This window comes from Phocoena sinus, chromosome 1 (assembly GCF_008692025.1).
Source record: "Phocoena sinus isolate mPhoSin1 chromosome 1, mPhoSin1.pri, whole genome shotgun sequence".
Classification (NCBI taxonomy): Eukaryota; Metazoa; Chordata; class Mammalia; order Artiodactyla; family Phocoenidae; genus Phocoena; species Phocoena sinus.
The window spans coordinates 35,600,499-35,627,749 of record NC_045763.1 but is presented as its reverse complement, the minus strand read 5'-3'; the positions used below and the strand labels follow the sequence as shown (position 1 = coordinate 35,627,749).

At 52.2% G+C, this 27,251-nt stretch overlaps 2 protein-coding genes across 3 annotated transcripts in view; both read right to left on the bottom strand.

Annotated features, from left to right (window-relative positions):
• Positions 1–6,753: 6,753 nt before the first annotated feature.
• Positions 6,754–10,011, bottom strand: TMEM125 (transmembrane protein 125). 2 transcript variants are annotated; one of them, XM_032607216.1, is made up of 3 exons: positions 9,906–10,011; positions 8,450–8,599; positions 6,754–8,209 (listed from the first exon to the last, which is right to left on the bottom strand). In XM_032607216.1, exon 3 carries the CDS (start codon positions 8,065–8,067, stop codon positions 7,408–7,410), a length of 660 nt encoding a protein of 219 aa, XP_032463107.1. In that variant the 5' UTR covers positions 8,068–8,209; positions 8,450–8,599; positions 9,906–10,011; the 3' UTR covers positions 6,754–7,407. The 2 variants fall into 2 exon arrangements, with proteins under 2 accessions (XP_032463107.1, XP_032463115.1); XM_032607224.1 differs by having other exon boundaries at positions 8,450–8,527.
• Positions 10,012–15,333: 5,322 nt separating this feature from the next.
• CFAP57 (cilia and flagella associated protein 57) overlaps positions 15,334–27,251 on the bottom strand; it is a 78,557-nt gene continuing 66,639 nt past the window's right edge. Inside the window, exons 22-23 of the mRNA XM_032607205.1 lie at positions 21,728–21,860; positions 15,334–15,640 (exon numbers count right to left, since the gene is read on the bottom strand). Coding sequence (XP_032463096.1) covers positions 15,426–15,640; positions 21,728–21,860 — 348 coding nt within the window. The 3' untranslated portion in view covers positions 15,334–15,425. The remainder of the gene's footprint in view (positions 15,641–21,727; positions 21,861–27,251) is intronic.

The window sequence follows — 27,251 nt, the reverse complement described above, 5'->3', positions numbered from 1 at the left end:
AGTGCTTTGTCATTTATCGGCACTTATGAGGCTCCATGCCTGGGACTGCCAAACTCTTGATTCTGGGTCTCAAGTATTCAGGTGCTTGAATCTGATTGGTCCAGCTTGAGTCAAGTATCTACTACTGTGGGGCTTCCCTGGTGGCACAGTGGTTGAGAATCCACCTGCCAATGCAGGGGACACGAGTTCGAGCCTTGGTCCGGGAAGATCCCACATGCCGTGGGGCAGCTAAGCCCGTGCGCCACAACTACTGAGCCTCCGTGCCACAGCTGCTGAAGCCCGCATGCCTGGAGCCCGTGCTTCACAAGAGAGGCCACCGCAATGAGAAGCCCATGCACCGCAACCAGAGACAAACCCACGCACAGCAACAAAGACCCAACAAAGCCAAAAAAAAAAAAAAAAAGTATCTACTACTGATGCAACTAGTTCTGACCAGTGGGGGCAGGCTCCTGTAGTCCACTTGTGATTTGGGGAGCCCACCTGTTTGTTCCAGGTCAGTCCCAGCCAGAAACGGGGAAGTCGTCGGGAACCAGGCAGCCACTCACATGTGTCCACCGGATGCAGTGTTAGCCTCTGAGGAAAGAGCCAGTGGAGAAAGAAAGGGATGGCTGACTAACATAGAGGGGTTCTTGAGGAAAAGGCAGGGGGTCCAGGAGGGTTGCAGTGTAGGGTCCAGGGTGCCCGCGCCAGTGATGAAGCTGAAGAGGGGGATGCCGTGCGTGGGGATGGATTGCAGGAGAGAGACCCAGACATGACGAAGGTGTGGTACAGGGAACAGAGAGATTCCAGAGGTGTGACAGAAGCAGGGTCACATCTGGAAGGGATGGGGGCGCATGGCAGGGGTGGTTGACAGAACTTTCGGCTGCTGGACGTGGGGAGTAGGGAGTCAACGAAGCCACCCTGGTTTCTGACCGGCTGGCTGGGCACTTGAGGAAGAGCAGGTTTTGGGGGATTGAGGGTTCAATGCCGGACACGGGATTTCCAGGGGAGAGATGCCTGGGGCAGCTGGATTCACAGGGCGAAGGCCGGTCTGTAGATGTGGGCTTGGGACTCATTGGCAGTAGGTTCCCTGAGTCCCCGGGAATGAATGAGATCACCAGGGAGGGGCCGGGGTAGTGGAGGCGCTGAGGTCTGAGCAGGGAAACACTGGCAGAAGAGGGTTCGACTGCAGAGGAGCGCGTGGCAGGAGAGCTTGGCGAGAAGCCGCCAGGGAGGAGGGGAGCCCAGCCCCAGCCATTGTTCCTCAGTCCCGAGACAGCTGACCCCCTCGCAGGCCCGGGAGGACCCTGCGTGGGCCCCAGCCCGAGAGCCTGCAGAGGAGGCTGAGTAGCAGAGCGTGTCCTGGCCTCTGGGGGAGGAGCTGCTGGGAACCCAGGTGGGTCTGTCCCCTGCCCTCATGCGTTCCCAAGGTCCACCTGGAGGGGCTGCCCTGCCTGAAGTTCGGGGCTAGGAAAGAGCTCGGCCGTCCCCATTTTCACATCTTCTAGGGGACTTGAGCCAGAACCTCTGAGGGATCCAGGAGGAGGTAAGGGCCCAACCCCAGATTAGAAGTCACTTTTCTGAGCCCAGCACCAAGAAGGGTTGGCAGGGAAGGCTTCCTCTCAGAACCAGCTGTGGGTGGCAGGAAACGTGGACCCTGAGAGCAGCCCTGCTGGATTCCCCTGAGGAATGGTTCCCACTGAGCTCCGCATGCCTGGCCCCAGGCACGAAGAGGGAGCACAACCTGGGTCCACAGGTTCAAAGGCCCGGGGATGCTGGAACTGCTGGGAGGCCTCCCTCTGGTCTGCCCTCCTCTGGCTTCAGACCCTGATCCCAGCCCGTCTCTGCCCCCGGCCCTGCACCCTGTCCTTACCCCTCAGCAGCTGGTATCACCTTCTCTTCCCAGGGAGCCCCAACCCAGACCTGACTGCAGAGGACAGCCTAGCTTCCTGGCTGCCTCATCCTGCTGCCCCCAGAGTAAGGCCACATCCACGGTCCTTGTGTGGAGGCCAAAGACAGGGGTCACACAAGCCACGGACATGAAGTTGAAGAAGCCCAGCAGAGCAGTAAACTGCGTTGAGAGCACAGACTATCTGGATTCAAATCCCAGTTCTGCCATCTACCTGCTGTGTGACCTTGGGCAAGTTACTTACCTCCTCAGCGCTCCAATTTCTTCTCAGTAAAATGAGGATGATAACAGTACTTGCCTCACACAGTTTTAGAAGGATTGAATGAGTGACGTGGAAAGTAGAACCCAGCAAGCATCTGCAAGTATTAGCCATATCTGTATGGGCACCGCCGGGGCAATTGCTCCCCGGGACAGGTGATCAGTCTTAATCCTGAAGGAGGAGCTTGCCATGCCTCCTCCTCCTCATTCTCTCCAGGCTGGGATTTGAACTTCTCTGTTTCCCAGGACTCAGGTCAGAAGATCCAGTTCAGAACAGCAAAGGACTTGAATTAGAAGTTCTGATGCCGTAGAATATAAAAATCACGACAACAATAACAATAATACCGATGTGTTAGCACTTCCTGACAACCTCCCTGCTGGGCAGGCATCCCATTTTATAGACTGAGAAGTTGAGGCTCAAACATGTTAACTGCAACTTGCCTGCTTCACTCAGCAATAACGCCCTCATCTCACCTCTAAGTCATGATCAAACAGACCCAGCGAAGGAATCTCCTGGTAGCTGGACTTGTTCCCACCCTGCCTGGGCTGGAGCCCCTCTGCCCCGTGTGAATGGGGGCCAGGAAGTTCCAGGTTTGGGAGAGCAGGCTGTGAGGGTAGAAGTGGTATGTCCCATCCCTGGCTGGGGAGGGGATCAGAGTGGGCCGGTCTCTGCCATGCCCAGGGCAGTCTTACGTGTCCCGGGGAGCAGTCCGGAAGGCAACCCAGTCAGTGTGGAAGAACTGAGCTTGTGTTGGTCCCCCGAGGCCCGGAGGAAGCTCCTTGAGGGGGGCCTGAGGTCTCAGGTGGGGTGTGACTGGATATGATGGAAGGACCGCCTGGACTGGAACACATTTGGAAATTTCAGGAACGTGTTCTTCCAGGACCCAGCATCCAGGTGGCCCAGGAGGAACATGTGGCAGGTCTCTCTCCCTCCACCTCGCCTGCCGCCCAGTGGGAGCTTCTAGGAGATCCAGACCTCTCTGTGCCATCTCCAACAGCTCCTCTTGTCTTTTCCCCCAACCTCAGTTTAGATTACAGGGCCCTTTATGTCAGCCTCCCTCTTGCTAGTATCCTCAGCTTACCTGCCCTGTCATGTCACCATAACACACTGCAGGTGACACTCCAACCTGAGGCCTGCATCCCGCCCTCCGTGTGCTGTGGAGGAACCCCCCCCTCGCCGCCCCCCTTGCCCAGGCCGTGCTTGTGCTTCCGTTCCCGCCTGTTCTCCAGCCTCCCGCGGGCTCTCAAAGCCTTCAGCAACCTCGCTGTTCTCTTGGGCATTCTCAGCAGCAGCTCCTTAAAACGGCCTCTGCCTCACAGAGAGAGTAGTTGTCAGTTTCCTGCTACAAAACCCACAGACCTTCCTGTCCACATTCTTCCTTCTCTCCTATCAAAATAGCATTGTGAGCCCAATCCCTCCACTGTGGGCTCGATCCACCCGCCCCACCTCCCCGCTCAGGGACTTGAAGACTGGCCTCTTCTCTGCCTTGTGTCTTCAACTTCTCTTTCTCGATCCACCCGCCCCGCCTCCCCGCTCAGGGACTTGAAGACTGGCCTCTTCTCTGCCTTGTGTCTTCAACTTCTCTTTCAATCGTCATGGACCCATCACATCTGTCCCATCCTAAAACTCCTCCAGGTAGTTAGTCACAAAGACCTGTCGGTCCCACCTTCTGAGCAACCATCGAACCTGTCCTGTCTGACTCTGTCCCAGCAGCCACCCCCACCCTTGTCCGAGCCGCGTCGTCTCGCATCTGGAGGTGGCATCAATCCACCAACTGATTTCCCTGCCTCCATTTTTACCCCTTCCAATTAATGCTAATTGTCTTAAAATACAATTCCGGCCAGGCCATCCCTCTCCTTAAAATCCTTCTCTGGATTCCTCTTGGCCTTAAGAAACTGTGCTACCTGCTAGGGAGCCTCTGAAACCTGGGAGGGGCCCAGGGATCCCCCCAGCTTCACCCTTGCCTCTTGCCAGCTGATACTCCATGTTCCCACCACCCAAACCTTCTGTGGTTCCTCGAAGGAACCAATTCTTTTGTCTCTGGGCCCTTCTGCGATTCCTTCTTTCTGGGGTTCTCTTCCCAACCTTCTTGACCAACTGCTTCTCATCCCTCAGGGGCCAGCTGAGATGGCATTTCTGGGGCTGTTTGGTCATTTTTTTTTTTTTTTCTGCTAAGACCAATCCCAGCTTCACACTGCAGCCAGCGAGTCCCCAATCCTATTCTGCTCAGAGTACCCCCCTAATTAAAATCTTTCCATGTTTCTCAGTGTCCCGAGGACAAAGTCCAAATTCCTCAGCTGGGTTGACAAGACCGTTTGACAGACAGGAGTAAAGGAGGCGTGATTTCGCAGGAGGAAGGTGGAGGCTTCCCACCCCGCGACTCTTATTTTCTCATGGCGAGCGAGGGAGGCCAAGTCGTCTGCAGAGAGCAGTGTTGGGGGCTGTGAGGGGGTGATGTTGTGGTGTGAAGGGAGTGGAGAGAACTTGAGGGCGCTGTGGGAGCAGCAGCTGGCCAGGGAAACAGTGTAACTGGTAAGCTGAGTTTCAGACCTGGTTGAGGTTGGTGATGGGGAATCACGGTGACACCAGGCTGCCCGGCTGTGCAGATTTCTCTCGTAGCTGGTCGGTGTGAGGGTTCATCCACGGAGGGGATTTTGCTGGGAGGGTGGGACCAAAGGTCAGGGGGCTAAGTTGTTGAGGACTCTGTCAAGGAGTGGGTGACATGATGGGTCACAGGATCTGAGCCAGATGGGAGATGAAAACAGAATACGCTGCTTTAGAGGGACAGAGAGAGAGCAGAGGGGCCAGTGGATGACTGGTTGCCATGGGGACCAAGATGGGGTTTAGTGCACAGCTTTGAGCACTCAAGCTGGAGGTGGGAGGTTGTGGGGGTCAGCTTTAGTGAATCAGGAAGTATTAGCATTTCCGCCCCACCTGGGCCTCCACCCAGCTCCTACCATCCTTCTCATGTTGTAGTTGGGTGTGTACATGCCGACTTCCACTGCCCTTTGGAATAGGTCCACAGTGTCCTCTGTGGGCACTAACCATGCTCTTCATCTGGCATCCTTCCCAGGAGAGCCTGACACGGGCCTGGCCTACAGTAACTGCTCATCTAGACATTTTCCTGTGTAACTCTTCCCCTCCCCCCGCCAATTTTCTGTGTTTCTGTTTTCCTTTAGTTTCTTAAAAGAAATATCGTGAAAGAGTCTAACCCTGTCTTAGCTGAAAAGAAACAGGATTTATCCCTGTTTAACAGGAGGAAGAGGCATTCTGTGGTCCTCTAATGGCCCAGGAATTGGGTGATAGTGAGAGCTCCCTCTTGGGAGCCCGGGAAGAATGAGAGTTTCTAGAGAAGACAGTGCGGGGCCTCAGGAGGGAAAGATTCAGGGCCAACAGCAGACAATGGGCTAACTTCCCTACCCTGCCCAGTTATAGGTTGGTCTCACCAAGCCGAGTCCTTCATCTGCCCATCCACACCTTACTATGTGCCCAGGCCCGTGCCAGGACCGCCCGTGGTGGAGTCACGACAATGGTGCAGCGTGGCTGGCTCGTGGGTGTGTTGAGGAAAGAGGGAGGCCTGTGGTGTTGGGGAGTCTGCACACTAGCCTGCAAAAGCAAGGCGGAACCTCGGCACCTGAGGTCTCTAACCTGGATGCTGGGTGGAGGGTGAGACGGGGACCTAGTTCAGGGTAGAGAGGAGAGGGGCTCACATTTGAATATGTGGAGTCTGAGGTGCACGGAATTCCCGGTGCACCTGGACTTGCCCTATTCTCTCTGCTCACGTTTCTCCCTCCCAGGCCTGGCAACACCCTTTCCCTCATCCATTGGCTTAGTGTTTTCTCCAGGAAACTGCCTTGATCTCGGCAAGCCGAAAGCCATCTTCTCCTGTCAGAGCCTCTGTAGCTCCACATTTGACACCTGTTAGGCAACACGTCTGTCTGGCTTCCCGGCCTCTCTCGGTGCCCCCCGTGGGGCTTCCTATAATCTTCATTTTGTGAAGCAGCAAGTGATGGAACAGTAACTGGTGCTCTTAGGCGTTCCTCCAGTGGACCTCTGTCCTTGTCACATAGGAAGTGCCCCTGCCTCCAGAAAGGGAGATCCCTTCCAGGGCTGACCCCAAGCAGGCAGGTACTCTCATCCCCAAGCGGGCGTCCAACACCCCTCCCGTGCCTGGAAACCCAGAGGCGGGTCCGCCGGTGCTGCAACGACACAGAACAGGATGTTCTGGTTTCAGAGGTGGGGTTAGGAGCTGCAGCCTCCAGAGAAACCAGGCGATAAAACCCCAATACTTCAGGCTTCATCTGGAACCAGCACATAAGCAAATGAGGACTCACCATCCTCCCTGCCCACAACACCCTCTCCCTGGGACCAGAGACGCACTACCTTCCTGAAGCTAAGCATCCCCTCATCCCGTCTCCCCTCAGGCTTCCTAGTACCTATGAGGAGAGACCACAGGTCTGGCTGAGGATACCTTCAAGGCACCTTGGGTCAGCCTGAGGTAGGCACGATGCGTTCCCTTTGGGAGGGGTGGCTGGGGGTGGGGAGGGGAGGGGGAGGGGAGGGAAGGTCTCTTGGTGAGATGGTGAGATAAAGACAATACCACTAATAGCAGTCACCACTTTTATTGCACATCTGCCGTGTGCCCGGTCCTTCTATACGTAAATAATATCATTTGATCCTAACAATTGATGACCGTGACCGTGACGCTCAAGAAACCGGGGCTCAGAGAGGTTAAGCCACTTGCCCAAGGCCCCCACCTGGTAAGTGGTAGAGGGGGGGACTGCAGCCCAGGCCTGTCATGCCGGAGCCTGTGTTCTGTCCACTCTATCACCATTCAGTCTCCTTGATAAAAGGGCTCACTGGCGCAGTCTCTGGGGCAGGCAGCAGCCTCTCCTGGGGAAATCCCTGACAGGTGTTACAGGGCAGAGTTGCCTTTGAGGGGTGTTAGGGATAGGGGCCAGGGATCTTCAGGGATCCCAGACCCTTCTCTGCCTAGAGGCCCCGGACACAGACAGGCAGACTGACGGTTCCCGAGCTCCAAGGAGAAGCAGTTCCCTCCTTGTGACGTGGGTGTGTGGGTGCAAATCGGCCCCTCATCACAGTCACACAGTCACTCAGAGGGCTGAGCAGTCCTGGGGACACCCATGCAGTCACTCTCCCCTTGCGTGTGCACACACGCGTGTGCACACACCCTCACTCGCGCCCGGGCACGGCTCTGTGGAGGCTGAGGCAGGTCACGGGAAGCAGGGCCCGGGCTCCGTCAGATGAGGCTGGCGATGCTGGACGTGGTCTCGTGATGCTGGCCAGCGGACAACCGTCCTGAGATGCTGAAGACGCTGCCATTCCCACTGTGGTCACTGCGGGCGGAGGGGGCGGCCGCACAGGTAGGGGGACAGTGTCCGCTCACGGCCACCTGATACAGCAGCAGGCCCAGCAGCAAGAGCGCACCTGAGGCAGCCAGGGTGATGCCCACGGACAGCATGGCGGCCAGCGGCCGGGCGGGGGCAGGGGCGGCGGCCAGCCCTGCCAGCGTCAAGCCGGTGACCAGCAGCACCAGGCCGCTGAGCAGCACCACTAGGGCGTCGGCCCCGCCGCCGCTGCGGAGCAGGGCCACGTGGCGGGGCTGGCGGATGCAGTTCATGTCCTGCACGGCCGAGCTCATCAGCTGCTTAACCAGGACCAGCAGGGCCAGCAGGCAGAGCACCGTGCCCACCGCCAGACGCCACTCGCCCGAGCGGCTGCTGGTGGAGGACAGCAGGGCCACGCCGCCCGCCCCACAGCCCGCCACGAGGCCCACAGCCACGGCGAAGCAGAGCGCTGAGCGCCGCGGCTGCTGGGACCACCACAGCTCCACCTGCTCTGCCAGCACATCCGGCGGCAGCCCCCGGCCCGGCGGGGCCCGAGCCCCTCCCTCAGACATGGCTGATCCGGCACGAGTAAGGGCGGAGGGCCGCGTCAGGGGGCAGAGGTACGGATCATGGCCTGGAGCCCCCACTACCTGCGCGACGGCCAGAGGCCCAGAGTCCTGTTCCTCGCATGGTCCAGGGGATGGTCACCATCACCTGCAGGGGGGAGAATCACACTTGCTATCTCCCTGGCCCACCTGCCCCTTATGGTCTCTCCTGGGAGCCTTGGGGATGGTCCCTGGGAATCTTCCCATGTCCCCTGCAACCAACACCCCCCCAGGGAAACCTCCTCCCTAGCACTGCCCCCTTGGGAATGCCTCTCCAGAGATCTCAGGAGAGCTCCCTCCACCCAAAGCATCCTCACCCATCCAGGGAACCCCCTGCCCAGTCCCTGACCTCTCTGGCTCTGGCTGTCTCAGTTGCCTGTCCCATCCAGGCTGGCCGAGGGAGCTGGTGCCACGGTGGACGATGGGACTGGATGGAGACCCAGAGATAAAGCCTCATTCAGGATCCGACTCACATGGCCTCAGCTGTCACCGCTGGCTCCTGGGGGGAGGGTTGTGGGGAGGGAAGGGGCTTATGACTTAACCCTTCTGCAACCAGCTGCCTGACCCTGAATCTTCTCTCTTTGGGCTGCGACTCCTTCTCCGCGAGTCAGGATCTGACCCCCAACACCCCATCCCACCTCACAGGCATGGCTGCTGTTTCCCAAATCCCTCTCTCTCTCAAACCCAGATCTCCCTCCCAAGCTCCAAGACCCATAGGCAATTGTCACCTTGATGTTCCACAGGTACCTCTGATGCAACGGCTTCCAACCCAAGCTCGTCATCTTACCGCAAACCCACTCCTCCTCTTGTGTCCCTCCCTTGTGCGTGTCACCTCTAAACATGTCTCCGTCCCACTCCCTGCCCTCGTCCTCCTGCTTCTGCGTTTCAACCTCCCTCCCCCCAGCTTCCTCACCCGTCTTCCTGCTTCCCCCACTCTTCTCCCTCTCACCGCACTCCCATGCCATCCTCCTCCACGATTTCTCTAAAGTGGTACAAAGGGAAGGAGGGCTTTGGACTGGACCCCCAGCTGCAGTCCCTGCCACCGTGGGTATGTGGACGAGGGACCTCGCAGTGGTTCCTCATTGAACACATCCTCCAGAGGCCAGTCAGCATGACTCCCACTGGGCAAAGTATAGCAGCCCGGCCCCTGCCCTCAGGGAGCCCCAGTTTATAGCAGGTGTGTTCCTGTGATGAGTGCTGGCTGTGGGTTAGTCAGAAGAGGGGCTTGGGGGAGGTCAGAGAAGCCCCCAGTAAGTTCACCTCTTGGAGCTCAGGACCCTTATCTGAAAAGTGAGGATGATAACTTTTATCTTGAGGGGTGGGGGCATTAAAATCTCCAGGTCAGAATTCCAATGGGAATAGATGCCCAGAGCATGCTTAGATGCCCAGAGCATGCTTTCTGAATAAAAGAACACAACATTCTCTCCTCCCGCTTAGGACGGGACTCCTGCTTTATATATAGGACACAGGTCCTGGATCATTCGGGACTATGACTTCATGGCTGTACGTGGGTTACACCTCTGATGAGGTATCCGTCCTCCACGATCCCTCAGCAGGGGTTGCCCCGCACACGAGGTAGGACGGGCAGCTGCAGGTGCCCCCAAGAGAGGTGGGGGAGGGGCCGAGGGAGGGGCCCTGGAATCAGTCCCAGCATTCCCCAGGGCTGTGACTTCACGGGTCTGAAAGTGCTTGCACAGGTGTGCCGGGACCATGGAGCCAGGCTGGGGGTGGGGTGGAGGCTCTCAGGGGAAAAGCCAGTGGGAGACGGTGAATGGTGGGGGTAGGGGGGACCACGGGGCACTCACAAGAAGCCTGGAGGTGCTGGATCCGATCTGAGCAGGCAGGGCGGGCAGGTGGGGCGCTCCAGCTCTGTTTCCGGGGAGGCGCTTCACCTGCCTGACCTGCACCTGGGTGAGCTCAGGCGGGGGTGGGGGGTAGCGGGGGAGGATCAACAGGTGTTTCCAAGGCAGGGCCTGAGACGATTGGCTGACGTGGCGCTGCTCCTTCTGCTGGGCTGAGGCATTCCTGGGAAGGGAGGGGCTTCTGTCCCTTGCTGTTAGGGCACGAAGACAATTTCCAGACCCGGGCAGCAGTAGGAATGTCGTCCATCTGCCCCAGAGCCCGGGCCGGAGCCCATCCCCCAGCTCCAACCCAATTTAGCTTTAGTTCCAGCCTTAAACCCAACCCCAGCCCCAGCTGCAGTTTCAAACTCTAACTAGAACTCCTAGCTCCAACCGAGGCCCCTACCCCACATCTCAGCCCCAACCCTGAATCTCAAATCCCAACCCTGACCCCCCAGCCCCATTTCTAAATCCAATTCCAGTCCCAGCCCGAGATCCCAACCCCAAATCTGGCCTGAAACCTCAGCTCCAAACGCTGGAATTAGATCTTAGATGGCAGCCTCATCCTTGGCCCCAACCTTGACCCATGTTCCTGAATCCAGCCCCCAAATCCCGACTCCAAACTCAAATCCTGCCTCAGCCCCAAACCCAGCCCCAGTACCTCCATCCCTTGGCGCTTTCCCCTGGGCCGGAGCCCCACAAGCCCCTTGCCCATTCTCCTTCAAAGCCTCAAGGGCCTGACCAAGGGAGGTTTGTCCCACGTTTTGGCCCCCCTGAGGAGGCAGGATTTGAGTGCACAGGGAGGAGGGGGTAAAGGCTTTTCAGGTGGGAAACAGGAGCTCCCTAGCTTAAAACACTTGCAGAATAAACACTTCGGGATAAATGCCATATTCCTTTACAAGGCTCACAGAACCCCTGCTATCCACCGCAGGCCAGTCGTTTGCCCCTGGCCCCTGCCCTCCAGCCAGAACGCCTGTCTTTCAGTTATGTATGCTCTGCACTGCTCTGCCCTTCCGCTTGGTTTTTGAACTCAGAGTTCTCTCTCCCTGGGATATTTACCACGCCCCACCCCCAGCCTTGGTCTGGCTAACTCAACTTCTGCAACTGAGATGTCACCTCCTCCAGGAAGCCCTCCTTGACCTCTAGGCTGGTTCAGGTTCCTCTTTGGGGCACCTATGGCCCCCATGCTTTCCCTACAACTGCTCTTACTGCATGTGCTGTGATTGCCCTATTTATTCACCTGTCATCCCCCACTAGATGTGTGGTTCCCAGTGCGTGCAGGTTTAGTGGCTGTTTTGCTAACCCTCGTGACCTCAGCAGCCAGCACTGTGCCTGGCACATGGGAAGTATTCAGTAAACATGTGTTGAATGAATGAACTGTGAACTGCCAGATGTGGGGCTATGCAGGGAGCTTGTGAGATGTAGCTGGAAAGGCAAGTTTGGCTCAGGTGGCACAGGGCCTTGAATGCCTTGGTGAGGCATTCGGACTCATCTGAGGTACTCATGGAGGGTTCCAAAGTATAATGAGGACATGGCCAGGGCTCTGCTTCTAACAAGTGAATCTGGCACCACACACTACACGATGGGCGGCGGTGGGTGGGGGGGCTAGTTGGAGGTAATTGATAGTCGGCTGGATTGAACCCCTTCTAATGCCTCCTGCTGTCTCTCCTTTTGGTGTGTATGAAATAGACAAGAAAAACAAAATCAAAGTTATCTTTCCATTATCAACTCACAAAATAATTTTGCTGGACCTGTCCATGCTTCTCGTTGCTTTGCTCGGTGGAGATGACTGGGGGCCTGGTCATAACTCTAGAGCAGCACGGTCCAGTAGAAATATAATACGAGCCACATATGTAATTTAAAATGTAAAATCGTCTAATAATCATGTGAAAAAAGGAAAGAGAAACAGGTGAAATTAATACAGTGAAATTTTAATTTAAGCTCCAAATATTTTCATTTTAATACACAGGTGATTGAGCTCTTTCAGTCTTTTATTTCGTCTTGAAAATTCGCTGTGTATTTTATGCTTACAGTATGTCTCAGCTCAGACTAGCCACATGTCTAAAGCTCGCCATGTGTGGCTTGCAGATCCCTTGCTAGGTGGTTCTTCCCCTCAAGGAAAGGTTAGGGCAGGCTGGATCTTGGGGACAAACATGTGGGTTTGCCACTTTGCAAAGCATTATAAAGGAGTTCCCTGCCCTGGGGTGAGCGGGGAAGAAAGGGCCTGGCAGGGCTCAGTGGCTTTGTATTCCTCTTGTCCCTCTGACATTTATTTTCCTCCTGGTCCCAAGGTGGGGCTGGTCCCAGCCAGACCCATCCATGTCCAGCTGTCCTGGATAGAGCTGGGCAGGGCAAGTCATGAGATCCACGTCCCCCTGCCCTCCACCGGCTTCCCTTGGGGGTTTGAAGGGAATTTTTTGGATGGAGGGAACAAAGCCTAAAAGCTTCCAGTTTAAACATCGATTGGGGCTTCCCTGGTGGCGCAGTGATTGGGAGTCCACCTGCCGATGCAGGGTACGTGGGTTCATGCCCCGGTCCGGGAGGATCCCACATGCCGCGGAGCGGCTGGGCCCGTGAGCCATGGCCGCTGAGCCTGCGCGTCCGGAGCCTGTGCTCCGCAAGGGGAGAGGCCACAACAGTGAGAGGCCTGTGTACCGCAAAAAAAAAAAAAAAAAAAAAAAAATTGATCGGGTGAGACTTTGTTCTCATTCTGGGTCTTATCGAATAACTTGGAGTTAAAGTGGACAGCAGGCTCCTCGCAGGGCTGTTGGACTCTGTCCCCAAAGCAGAGGCTGTTGAGGCAGCTCAGCTGGGCGGTACTGAAGGCGGGGGAGGAGGTGGCAGTGGGCAGAGAGCCTGAGGTGTGGATTCTAACTGATCCCTTAGAACAGCGGTCCCCAACCTTTTTGGCACTAGGGACTGCTTTCGTGGAAGACAATTTTTCCACGGATTGAGGGGTGGGGTGGGGGATGGTTCCGGCGGTAATGCAAGCGATGGGGAGCGATGGGGAGCGATGGGGAGTGGTGGGGAGCGGTGGGGAGCAATGGAGAACGGTGGGGAGCGGTGGGGAGCCGTGGGGGGCGGTGGGGGGCGGTGGGGAGCGATGGGGGGCGGTGGGGGGTGGTGGGGAGCAGTGGGGAGCGGTGGGGGGCGGTGGGGGGCAGCAGATGAGGCTTCGCTCGCTCTCCCACTGCTCACCTCCTGCTGTGCGGCCGGTTCCTAACAGGCCTTGGATGTGGCCTGGGGGTTGGGGACCCCTGTGTTAGATGGTGGGAGGACCCAGGAGAAGGGAGAGCTGTAGCCCAGCCTGTAGCCCAACCTGTAGCCCAGCCTCCCTGCTTCGGCCAAGTTCCCACCTCAGGCTATTCTCCACCCGGTAGCTAGAGTGATCCTGTTATAAGATAGAGCAGGTAAAGTCCTCCAATGGCCTGTCTTACCCAGAGAAACAGCCAGAGTCCTCCCACAGTCTCTAAGGCCTTCTCTGACTTCACCTCCCACCTCGCTGTCCCTCTTCTGCTTGTGCTTCCTCAGAGCCTTTGCACTGGCTGTTCCCTCTGCCTGGAGCTCTTTCCTCCCACGTGGCTCCCTCCCTCACCTTTCTTCAGGAAGGTGCTCAAATGTCACCGCCTCAGTGAGGCTTCCTTCCTGTGTCTAAAATCACAGCCTTCCCCCTACTTCCTACCTCTCTGCCCTTCATCCTTTGATTTTCTTTATTCTCTCATGTTTCTCCTTAGCACTTGTTGCTGTCAAATATGCTATATATTCTTATCTGTCTGGAATATTGTCTGTCTACTGCCCTGGAAGACAAGCTTCATGAACGGAGTGATTTATGCATCCTAGCTCCTAGAACAGGCCTGGCATATAACAGGTGTTCAAGGAATGCTTGTGAATGAAAGCATGAACAGTGGAGAGAATATTGGTTTTGGAACTAGATTGACGTTGAAGGTCCCAGTCCCAGCTCTAGCCCTGCAACCTTAGAAAAATGGCTTAACCTCCGTGTGTCCCAGTCTATTCATCTGTAAAATGGGGACAATAATACTTAGTCTAAATAGTTGGCGGGGGGGGCGATAAGTAATATAATTCATCCAGCAAACATTTACTGTTTCCTTCCTCTGGACCAGGGATTGTGCAGGTGCTGGAGACGGTGGTGAGCGAAAGAGGTCCCATCCTTGCCACCCTGAAAGGCAGTTGGAGAATAAAGGGCTTAAAGCACAGGTACAACACCAGGTCTTCAATGGCTCCAGGTCCCCTGCCCCCACCCCATGTTCCATGACTGACAGCTGCCCCAGACAGACATCTTTTGGAATATCTGCTCCACTCACAATGACCAACTTCACTACAGGGATGAACCCCAGTAACCAGCATTCTGTCCTGTGACCCACCCCTATGGGTACAGTTGATTGGATAGTGGTGAGCTCCAGATTCAAGCTAGGCCCCAAATATTCTCCTTGGGCAATTTAAAGTTAGACTAGAGACTCCATGTCAGCCTTGGGGCATCTACTCATGGGATGCTAAGGGTCCCCTTCTGCCAACTTACTGGCAATGGGAGGCTGGTCTATAGAGAGGCAAGAATAAGAGAGGGAGAGGGGGTTCCAGCCATGTCCCAGTTCCTTCAAGTCCTTCTCGAGCTCTGGTTGTATCTCAGCCCTGAGATTCCATGACACACCAGGAGAGATCGGGGGCTTAATATTTGTTATTTGGGTATTAGAAGGGTGTCTGGCTTCTGCAAGTGGGAGAAGACGGGCACATCTGGGTTCTTAGTGCATAAAAAACCACCTCTCCTGGTATGTGTGGCTGGGCCACCCAGTATGGGGTCTAGAGGAAGAGGTGGCCCCCAGAAATGGAGGAGCAGGGCAGGGCCCTGCAGACCGAGGATGACAAGTCTAGAGAGGCATGGAGGTAAGAGAAAGAAGGGCAGAGTTCTGCTTATATTCCTGACACCAGGGTCTGCAGATAATGGAAGATGTGGGGGAATTCTACCAACTTTGCCATGTTCATGATTTTACTCTCACCTTCACACAGTTGTGAAAATTCTCAGAAAACCTCATTATGTTTCATAAGTAAGAAGAAAACGTAGTAGGCTTTGTCTGGTCCTGACGTGGCTGGCAGAGGAGAAGGCAGGTCAGAAGCGACAGGCAGCCCTGCCCTTGAGGTCCAGAAAAGAGTTGGGAGGGGCGTGGGATCTCTGCAGTGACAGGCAGCCCTGTGCCTGGACAGGGACTAGCAGTGGTGGCTTTGGATGAGCAGGAGCCCCCCGGGCCTCAGGGTCCCTCTTCCCTTCCTCCCTCCCCAGCTCCCAGGCTAAGCAGAGAGTTGGATGCGATTGTGGGAGAACACCTTTATTCTGCCCGTGTCCCAGGTTCCCCAGGGCAGGAGGGAGAGGCTGGTGTGGTCAGGGCTGCAGGGGCTGCAGCCCAGAGTCAGGCTGGGGACTGGAGCACCGTGCTTCTTCCGGCGTGGCTGGAGACGGCTCACCAGAGTGGGTCACTTGGTCTGCAGCTTTAAGTCTGCTTCTGCCCCCAGGAGGGAAGGCAGCCGCATCCCAGTGAAGGGGTGGAAGCCTGGGACCTGCTCCTGCTCTTGGATCTGGTCTCTGAGGCGCTGGATCTCCAGGCGCTGCATCTCAATGATTCTCCCAGTTTCTTCTTGCTCATTCAGTCTCATGGTGGGAGGCAAGCCTGGTAAGTCTTTGCGGGACACTGTAGGGGACAGAGCAGGACTAGTGTGGGCCTGTTACTGGGCTGCTGTGAAGCTTATCCTCCCTTCCCCCTCTAACCTCCATCCCCGCACATATTTATGGAGCACCTACTATGGGGTAGACACTCCAACCCAGATGCTAGGGAGATGGAGATGAGCCATTTCACTGTCTAGCAGAGAAGGAGAAATGAAGAGACATGCTTTGGAGCGATAAGGCAAATGCTAAACCTGACCTCAGCCTGGCCCCTCTCCTGAGCCCGGCAGTGTGCCTGCCCCGACCCCCCTCCACTGGCGGCTGCTCAGTCCCCACACCCCAAGCACAGTGGCACTCTTCTATTGACCCGGGTTGGCCTCCAAGCTGCCGGTCCTCCTCCTCACGTAAACCTGCTCCCAGAGACCCCTCTCTAGCCCTCCTGCTGTGGCCATTCACTCATGTTCCCTGGGGACGCCCCTCGAGACTCTCAGCCATCCTCCTGTCTCAGTGCTGTCCTGGGTGATGCTGGTGTCCACGAAGGTCCACGGCTCACCCCACTTCCCGGCCTCACGAGGCTAAACTCAGCATTAATTGTTTGGCCTGCGCGTCAGCCCCACACCCACTCTGTGGCTTCCCCTCCCTTGTCACGCCCAGGATCTTTCACTCTAGTGCTCCATCCACCTCTTCTTAGACTGAATTTAGACCTCATCTTCCTGGACAACTCCATTTTTTACCTACTAAATGGGTTCCTCTTAGATTCACTCCTTTTCTGACCAGGTAGACCCACAGTGAGTTTCTTCTCCCATCTAGATGCCTCATCCCTCTGCCCCAGGTACCCTGCCCAGCCTACATCCAAGATAATCTGAGTATCCAGGGTCGCCACTTTCACACCTGGCCTGCTGTGCGTTACCGATAAAAGTAACACACGAGATTCAAGTTCTTGGTTTCCAACCCCAGACGGACTTTATGTCCATAGTCAGCAAACTCTCATTCCCCACAGAAGCACTTAGGAACTTCAATCTTTACTCCAACTCCTCTGCCCTACTTAGAAAAAAAAATTGTGGTAAAATCTATATAGCATTTACTAACTTAACCATTAAAAAAAAAATTTATGTGCTTATTTATTTATTTGGCCGCACGGGTCTTAGTTGCAGCACTCGGGATCTTCGTTGCTGCGTGTGGGATCTTTTAGTTGTGGCATGCGAACTCTTAGTTGCGGCATGTGGGATCTTTAGTTGTGGCATGCGAACTCTTAGTTGCGGCATGTGGGATCTTTAGTTGCGGCATGAGAACTCTTAGTTGCGGCATGTGGGATCTAGTTCCCTGACCAGGGATCGAACCTGGGCCCCCTGCATTGGGAGCGCAGAGTCTTAGCGACCGGACCACCAGGGAAGTCCCTTAACCATTTTTAAGTGCATGGTTTAGTAGTGTTACGTACATTCACACTGTTGTGCAACTAATCTCCAGAACTCTTCTCATCTCAAAAAACTCAAACCCCATCCCCATTAAACAGCTCCCCAGTCCCCCCACCCCCAGCCCCTGGTAGCCACCATTCTGCGTTCTGTCTTTATGAATTTGATGACTCTAGGTATCTCAGATAAGTGGAATCACACGGTATTTGTCCTTTTGTGTCTGGCTTAGCATAATGTCCTTAAGGCTCATCTATGTTGTATCATATGTCAGAATTTCCTTCCTTTTTAAGGTTGAATAATATTTCATTGCATATATAGACCACATTTTGTTTATCCATTCATCTATTGTTGGAAATTTGGGTTGCTTCCACCTTTTGGCTACTGTGAATAATGTTGCTATGAACATGAGTGTACAGATATCCTCTTTGAGACCCTGCTTTCACTTCTTTTGGGTATAAACCCAGAAATGCAATTTCTGGTTCATATGGTAACTCTGTTATTAATTTTTTGAGGAAACACCTTACTGTTTTCCATAGTGGCTGTACTGTTTTACATTCCAATCAGCAGTGCACCAGGGTTCCAATTTCTCCAGACCCTTGTCAACACTCGTTACTTTCTGGGTTTTTTGTTTGTTTGTTTGTTTTTGTTTTTTCTTTTTGGTTTGGTTTATTTTGATAGTAGCCATCCTAATGAGTGTGACGCAGTATCTCATTGCGGCTTTGATTTCATTTCCCTAATTGTTAGTAATACTGAGCATTTTTCACGTGCTTCTTGGACATCTGTGTATCTTCTTGGAGAAGTGTCTATAGTCCTTTGCCCATTTTTAAATCAGGTTTGTTTGTTTGTTTTGGAGTTGTAGGAGTTCTTTATATATTCTGGACATTGACCCCTTATTAGCTGTATGATTTCTCTCATTCCCTAGGTTGCCTTTTCACTCTGTTGATTGTGTTCTTTGATGCACAGAAGTTTTAAATTTTGACAGTCTAATTTATTATATATTTTCTTTTGTTGCCTGTGCTTTTGATATCATATCCAAGAAGTTATTGCCAAATCCATCCTCTCCTCTTCTCTTAATGGATGACATTGCCACCCTCTTCACTGAGGAATGGTGTCCCCAACTCCCTCACCACAGTCAATCTTCTCTCAGTGGAAGAGGGGTCTCTTTTCTATCTGCTGCCAGCCCCTTCCCTGGAGGAAAAACTAGAAAAGAACAGATGATGGTGGCCAAGGAAGAGAGTATTTTAAAGAGGAAGTGGTCAGCAGTGGCCAGTGGCCAGCTTGCCTTGGCCTCTAATTGACCTGATGGGGCCAGCATTCAGAGTACTCAACTTATCCCATCCTTCCCAGGAGAAGTCTGGATCCTTCTCTGTCTGCCTTTGCTCCTTGCCTCTTCTCCTTTACTGCAATTTCTAGACTCTTGATCTTTCTAGGCTCTTGATTTCTTCTCTTTTCTAGGTCTTGACCCTTCATCCACCTTCTGCTACTGGTTGTCCCTGGTAACCATCTCCTCAGTCAAGCTGTGGCCTAGCCATGGAGCCCTGGGAAAAGCAGCACCCCTGGGAAGGTATAGCACACAAAAGCCTACCAGCCCATCCACCTTCTTGGGCCTGCATCACTCGCTTCTGCCTAGTTTCTGTTTACCTCCCCGCTTGCTTTTTTCATGTATTTATTACAGGCATCTGTATATTTTCTTTGGAGAAATGTCTATTCAAGTCCTTTGCTTATTAAAAAAATTGTTGTTGTTGTTGTTGTAGTTAAGTTGTAAGAGTTCCTTATATATTCTGGATGTCAACCCTTTATCAGATATGTGATTTTCAAATATCTTCTCCCATACCATGGGTTGCCTTTTCACACTTTTCGATAGTGTTCTTTGATGCACAAAAGCTTTAAATTTGGATGTAGTCCAATTTATCTACTTTCTTTTTGTTGTCTGTACTTTTGATGTCATATCTAAGAAATCATTGCAAAATCTAATACAATGAAGTTTCCCCCTATATTTTCTTCTATGAGTTTTATAGTTTTAGCTCTTATGTTTAAGTCTTTGGTCCACTTTGAGTTAAATTTTGTATATGATGTAAGGTAAGGGTCCAACTTCATTCCTTTGCATGTGGGTATCCAGTTTTCCCAGTACCATTTGTTGAAAAGATTGTCCTTTCCTCATTGAATAGTCTTGACACCCACATTGAAACTCATTTGACCATATATGTGAGTGTTTATTTCTGGGCTCTGTATTCTATTCCATTGGTCTATATGTCTATATTTATGCCAGTACCATACTGTTTTGATTACTATAGCTTTGCTGTAAATTTTGAAATAGGAAGTGTGAGGCCTCCAACTTTGTTCTTTTTCAAGAGTTTTGGCTATTTGGGGTACCTTGAAACTCCCAATGAATTTTAGAATGGATGTTCTATTTCTGCAAAAAAATGTCATTGGGATTTTGATAGGGATTACATTGAATGTGTAGATCACTTTAGATAGTATTGACATTTTAATAAATCTTCCAGTCCATGAACAAAAGATGTCTTTCCATTTGCTGGTCGTAAGCCAGACTTAGGTTCTTCATGATCAAGGCAGACAATTGGTAATACCTGTCTTCAGCCACTACTGATGAAACCTCCCTTGAGTAAAGCTCTATGACACAAGTGGCATGATATTTGGTTTGCTTCAGAATAATCTGCTATGGGTGTAGGAGGGAATAATTGGGGCGGGGGGGGCATGGCGATAGCGATGAAACAAGAGCGACCGTTGTTCAAGTCAGGGAATGAATTCATGGGGATTCATTAGAATTTCTCTCAATTTTTGTCTATGCCTGATAGTTTCCAACACAGTAATAAGAAGAACCTGGCTATATCATACAGCATCCTGAGGAGGTCTCGACGGGTTATTTGCTAGGCCGCTGGGGCATATTTGAAATAATTTTTTAAAAGAGAAGTTTTGTGATTGTTCACAGACACATCTATGCTTCACCTCCAACTGAAGATGGTTTCACCTCCAAGAAGTCAAGTTCTGTCTTTTTTTTTTTTTAACAGATTGATTAATTAAATTAAATTAATTATTTATTTGGCTGTGCCACGCATCTTGTGGGATCTTAGTTCCCCGACCAGGGATTGAACCCTGGCCCTCGGCAGTGAAAGCGCAGAGTCTTAACCACTGGGCGGCCAGGGAAGCCCCCAAGTTCTCAGTCTTTTTAACACATGCTGTGCTCTTATGTCAGTTCTTCAGAGTTAGTATTGTTCTTCGGGTACTACTCACAGAGTTCACCCTCTCAACTTCAACTCTAACGACAATGGCGTATGAGACAACAATTATATATATATATATATATATATATATATATATAATATATATATATCGTATGAGACAACAATTATATATATATATAATATATATATATATATATATAAAATTTGTAACAGTTCAAGACTCACAAACAGTTATGAAAATAGTGCAGAGAGTTCCTGTGTATCCTTCAGCTACCCTCCGCCAGTGATAATACCTTGCATAACCACAGTACCTGAGGTGGTGATATTTGAACGACCCAGTCCACAGCTGTGGAATGTTTCAGTTCATTAGGGTTTCTAAGCTTTAGTCCTGAAGGTAAACCACCAGAAAACAATATACTTGAACTATGTTGGCTTAATTTCCCACAGTAATACCTTATGCTCTTGTTTTTTTATTGACTGTCCAGATAAGAAATGGACACCTGAAGAATGTTTTTTTATTGTCTGAAAACCTACAGTTAAAGACTGTCAATTACGTTGTTCAATATCCCTTTTTTCTTTTTCTTTCTTTTTTTTTTTTTTGCAGTACACGGGCCTCTCACTGCTGTGGCCTCTCCCGTTGCGGAGCACAGGCTCTGGACGCGCAGGCTCAGCGGCCATGGCTCACGGGCCTAGCTGCTCCGCGGCATGTGGGATCTTCCCGGACCGGGGCACGAACCCGTGTGCCTTGCATTGGCAGGCGGGCTCTCAACCACTGCGCCACCAGGGAAGCCCCCAATATCCCTTTTGTAAGGCTCCATGTATTTAGTTTCTCACAGAACTTAGTACCAGGGAAAGGTTTGTTCCTCCAGAAAAAAACTTCCTTTCCCCATATGAGAGCTATGTAAACCATCATATTTTTTCCCTTTTCGTCTTGGCTATCAGAAATTCAGAGGAATTTTATAACTGCAATAACTAACTCATTTAATAGTTTTAATGTAATTCTTTCCCCTCTCCCTTTAAATTGTTTCTGGTCCTTATTTTTGCCTTTATTTTCATCATACAGGTCCACAATCCTTGATCCACAATTGTAAAATGCAAAAAGCTTTAAAAATGGAAAGCATTTTAAAATTCATGAAGTTTAGTGCGAATATTCATATGTTTCACTACAGAAATACTAATGTGTTTGATTTCAGGGCACTGCCCCAGACAGTATATATAGTATGTTCTTCCTAAGATGTGAAAGATTCTGAATTCTGAAACCTTTGCTAACCCCAAGAATTCTGGATTTGCAAGTGTTTGAATGTGGTAGGGTCCTCACAAATCCTTTGAAGAGCAGGCGCGTGGCATGCAGAGGTGCCCAGCAGGCCATAGGGTGGATGTGAGCTGATACAGGAGGAAACTCAGGAGAAGCAGCTTTGAAAGCCAAAAGGAGACCTGCTCGTGGCTGCCATTGGTCCCTGGATCCCAGTGCCCATCTTTCTTGACCACTGGTGACAATACCTGTCTCTGGAACGTCTTGTGGTTGAATTTTCTTGGTCAGTTTCAGGGCTGCTTCAAGGTCATAGACTTGGGAGCGGGTGAACTTCAGCTCTCTGCGGAGCTCATTAATCTCCTTGATCAGGGAGACATTTTCCTATAGAGAAGGAGGAGGAGAGAGTGAGTGTAGATGGATAAGTGGTCAGTGGGCACAGGACCTGCTCTGGCCTCTGGGGCTAAGGGTGTGGGGAAGAGTCAGGGTTGGTCCTGGACCCAGATTATGTCTCTGGTGCCTCTACTGTGGCATGAGTCTTTATCCTGGCTCATGGATCAGCCTCTTGAGGTACCAGCTGACTTACCTTCAGGTGGACTCTGGCAAAGTTAGCTACAGGCAGTGTGCACCATTCCCATCCATCCAGGCTCTTCCCATCCGTAGCAACAACAATGCTTTTCTAAGCACTTTTCATGAACTTAATGCATTGAAGTTTCATAATAACCCTATGCATAGATTCTATTACAACCACGGTTTTAAAGTAGAGAAAACTGAGGCACAGAGAGGTGATGTAACTTACCCAAATTACATAGATAGCAAGTGGCAGAGCCAGGATTCTGACCCAGTCTGGCTCCAGAGCTCTGAGCTCTTAAGTACTGTGCTACACTTTGTTTTTTTTCCATTCATTTGTTGAACCTACATTTATGTGGTATCTGCTGCATCCCCTGGATGCAGACAGAAATAAGACATGGTTTCTGCTCTCAGCAGCATACAGTTTACTGAGGAATAAAGAAAAGTAAATGGATAATTAACATTTGCTACATCCACTGGAAGTTCACTTCTCTCGTTAGTGTTTGATGAATATCCATCCATCCATCCAATATTTATTGAGTACTTATTTTGTGCCAGGCACTGTGCTGATCCTGAGGTGTATATATAGAGAAAATAAGACTTGGCCTCTGTTCTTGAGGAGTTTAGGGTTTAGTGAGGGGTCTGGGCACACTTTAGTGAGGTGGCCACCTTGCTGGGATGGAGGAGTGGGACACAGAGGAAAGGCACTTGGCTCTGCCTGAATGACCAGGGTGGATTCCTAGGAACTGACCCCTGGGCTGAGGCTTGACAGAGTTAGCAAGGAGAGGGTAAAGGGGGTCCCAGATAACTGGAATGGCAGGAGAAAGGCACAGAATGACACGGCAGGTGTGTGGGGTGACCTGCAGCAGTTCTGTGTCACGGGAATACGAGGTGAGAGGAGTAGAGAGGCATGCAGGGCAGAGCCTGCTGCAGGCCAGGTGGAGGGGCTCTGTGCTCTGGGACCAAGCAGTCTCTTCTCTCTTGCCTTGCCTTCCTTTTCACACTCAGCACAGGAGCCCCAAGGGAGGCGTCCCTCTCACCATGGACCGCTCTGCTCTTGGAGCCCACGGCCTCAGTACTCAGCACGTCCGCCACAGCACCTCTCATAGGACTGTGCAGGAATCGCCTGAGGATCCTGTTTAAATGTGGCTTCTGACTCAGCAGGCCTGGAGCTGCTCCTGAGATTCTGCATTTCTAACCAGGTCCCAGGAGATGCTGCTGTGGGTAGTAGCAAGGCCCTCGAGGGTCTGAGTACCAACAAAGGCAAACACGGACCAAATCTACATAAGACGAACCTGTGCTGGAAACAAACTGTGCTTCCCCTTGGGACACTGGCTCTGGGGTGGTGAGTGTGGAGTCTGAGCCCAGAGGACAGGGTGATCCCAAGCACTGCTGTCAGCGAGCAGGACAAGCCTTCTCTGTCATGGGAATGTGAACTGCAGACACCCCGATAATCCTTCCCTCCAGAGCCTTTTTAATTAGGCAGATCAGATCTACCTTCAGATTTTTGGTATTTCACTTAATTTCACTCTTCCTCATTAAAAAAAAAATGTTCTCTGGATGAAATGCCCAATTATTACCAGTCCCACATTGGATGAAATGCCCAATTATTACCAGTCCCACATTGGATGAAATGCCCAATTATTACCAGTCCCACATTGGATGAAATGCCCAATTACTACCAGTCCCTCATTGGATGAAATGCCCAATTATTACCAGTCCCTCATTCGCAGGCTCAGCTTTGTGCCTGTTTTTCTATAAAGTCAGCAGGTTTTCTCCTTCTGATTTTTTACCCTTTTAACCAGCCCAGGCCTTGGTGATGCATAGCCCACATTTTCTTTCCTGATGCTCTGTTTCCTCCCCCTGGAATTTCTCCATGCTGACTTTATATCATGACATAATCACTTAAGTGCGTATTTATTGGATTCTAAGACCTTGGACTCTGCCTGGCCTGTAAGAGGTGCTCAATAAATATTTGTGGAAGTGATAAGCAAATGAATAACTAGCACAGTGGATACCAAGTTGAATAAGATGAATCCTGTAAACCAGTGAATTACAAACCAGGGGGTAAATGTTGAGCAGGGGAGACCAGCCAGAAGGGAGTCTTAGGAGAGCCACAGGGAACTCCTGGGCACACCAGCCCACTCAGGGGCTCTCTCCACTCCTCCTCTTAGCTGGCATCACTTAGGTTCACTTCCCCTGCTTCATTCAATAAAATAATCGTAATCAGAATAAAGATTAGAGACTGAAAGTGCCATTTCCCCAGTTCTCTCCAGAAACTTCTTCCCGGTCAACCTCCACTCATTTTGTCACTCAATCCTGTCGACTTTGTGTCTGAACTGAATCTCATGTTCATTCATAACCAGCTCTCAGCATCTTTCACCTCTACTACTGTAATGGCCCCACGTGGAGCCCCCACCATTCTCTCCACCCTGACAACCCTGTCGCCATGATTGGGAATTCAGGCTCCTGGTACCTTTTGATATGCATGTTTCTGATGCCACTGCCAGCCCTGGACAACTTTACGAGGCTGGTCACCTAAGACATGTCTCCAGAACACGACTCAGGCCTCACTAGAGTGTGATTGAGGCCCAGGACTCAATGCAGCCCGATTCCTCTGCTCCGTTGGTTCATTCATAAAAACAGAAACCCTATTAGGTGCTTATTGTGCCAGACGTGGGAGGCCAGCTTGGATCCAGTGCAGAGAGATGCCCCGCAGGGCGGTCACATGAGGAAGCCTCCCTGTGGAGCCTGGGGGAGGGGCGGTGCAGGGAAGAGTGTTTCAGGCCCCGAGCCAAGAGGGAGCAAGCAGGGTCTGAGCCGCCAAATGCTTGATGACGATGATAATAACAAGATAACAACTCCAAGGGTGGACTGGATTCCTGCACTGTGTCAGACACTTTGCATACCCAACCTCGTTTAATCCCTACAACCACCTCAGGAGGAAGGTATCATGGGATTCAGCGGCCTGTGAGGAAGCCGAGGCCGTGCATGGGTGGCAGAGCTGGGATTCGAACCTGGTGGCGTCCGCCCCCAGGTGCCTTGATGCCTCTGACTGCTGCCTCCCAGACTCCACTCTCACCTCTGCTGTACATCACCTCTGTCAACACCTCACATGGTATGGAGGCCGAGGGAGCCCCTGAAAAGTACAAGTGGGGCTGCCTTAAGAGGGCTTTCTGGGGTGGTCCGTGTTCTGAGGAGTCCAGAGGCCACACTTAGGTCGACTGTAAGTGCCTTGGGTAGTTTTGTGAAGTCAAAACGTGAATGCAGCAGGTTTGCTGAGCTTTTCTGTTCTTGATCCCCCCTTGGTCAGAATGGCCTACAAAGGCCCCTCTGATCCTCCAGACCCCCAGCCAGCTCCTCTGCAGGGAAGATCTGACCTGGGTCCATCGAGCGCCAGGGCTTGGGGCATGTGAGAGAGGCTGGCTCGGGGATACTAAGGTCTGTTTATACAGAAAGGCTTCTGAACAAAGAGGCTACGCCAAGCTGTCCAGGACTGCCTTTGGTTGAGGGCAATGCCAGAGAGCCTCACACGGGAAACTGCTGACTGAACTTCAGACTCCGAGGGAGAAGGGCGCAGAAAGGAAATGCCTAGAGCACCCCCTGCTGGCCTACCTTGAGTTGACAGCTTCAAGAATACAGCAGGGTCTGGTTAGTGTGGAAAAAGCAGGCAACGGATTTATTCCGATAACTTGGGAGCCCCACTCAGTGGCGTCTTTCCGGAGCCCACGGTTGGTGGGCTCGCCATCTGCCTAACTGCACAAGTGAACCATTTCTCCACTCCTCTTTCAGCCTTCCTCTCACATCTAACCACCCACTTCTATTTATCACCTCTACTCTGAAACATCTTCTGACATCACAACTTTCCCCTCCCAAGGCCTGTCATCTCCCTTTAACATGGGAGTCATCTTCGAAAGGGTTTTCCTGCCACTTAACTTTCCCCACTGGTCTTTCCCCCCTGCCCACTGAAGTAACCTTTCCGGAACAGATAACACCCCTACCTACATAAGAAACCTTAGGGGGCACCAGCTTATAAAATAAACTTCATGCTTCTTGTGTGACACGGAAAGCCCTTTCAATGTGACCCTAAGCTACCTACCGTTCCAAAGGGCCCTTCCTCCTTGCCCCCATGCTCTGCAATAAAGTTACGTTGGGGGATTTCTGGGTCCCCAAACACCCCACAGGCCTCTCTCTTCTCTGACTGTTCTCAGGTTGTGTCCTCGGCTTGGAAGGCTCTTCCCCCATTGCTCCCTGACCCCCTCTACTCACCCTTCAAGGCCCAGCTCAAGTGCCATGCCCCCTAGCTGAAGCCCCCCTCTCCGGTGAGCTTACCACCCTGGATGCCCTGCACGGAGCAGTGCTTATCTGTGTCTGGCTCAAGTTCCCTAGGTGAGCTTGCTGAGAGTAGGCAAGCCATCACATTAATCTGGGAATCCTGCACGGCCAGCTCGCAGCTTGGCATGTAAGAAGCCCGCAAAATACATATCCTGAATGAATAAAGTACGTGTCCTAGATGTTTGTATTCCATTGCAACTCTTCTTTCAGTATCGGCAGTCATGATGGAGAATGAACGAGGAGGCCCCGTGCTCCTATCTGAACATTTTCTGTGTTTTCTAACAAGTTTCTCTCAGATGCCATGTCTGCCCCAGCCTTCCTCAGCCTTTTGAGACTTAAGTGTCAGGGCCTTGGTACCTGCAGATGCAGCTAGCTCCTTACCAACGCACACCAAAGCAATGGGCACCCCGGGCCACCAGCTGGGGGGCCTGGGATCAGCTGTACTGTCCCGTCTTCTGTGACTCAAGCCCATGGGCACTCCCAGTCTGTGCTGTGATGGCCTTTCAGGCTCTCCTACTAGATTTTGCCTTGGTTCTTTTTTTTTTTTTTTTTAATTTTATTTATTTATTTTTGGCTGCATTGGGTCTTCGTTTCTGTGCGAGGGCTTTCTCTAGTTGCAGCGAGCGGGGACCACTCTTCATTGCGGTGCGCGGGCCTCTCACTGTCGCGACCTCTCTTGTTGTGGAGCACAAGCTCCAGACGCACAGGCTCAGTAGTTGTGGCTCACGGGCCTAGTTGCTCTGCGGCACGTGGGATCTTCCCAGACCAGGGCTCAGAACCCGTGTCCCCTGCATTGGCAGGCAGATTCTCAACCACTGCGCCACCAGGGAAGCCCTGCCTTGGTTCTTGAGTAAGTCTTTTGCTCGGAAG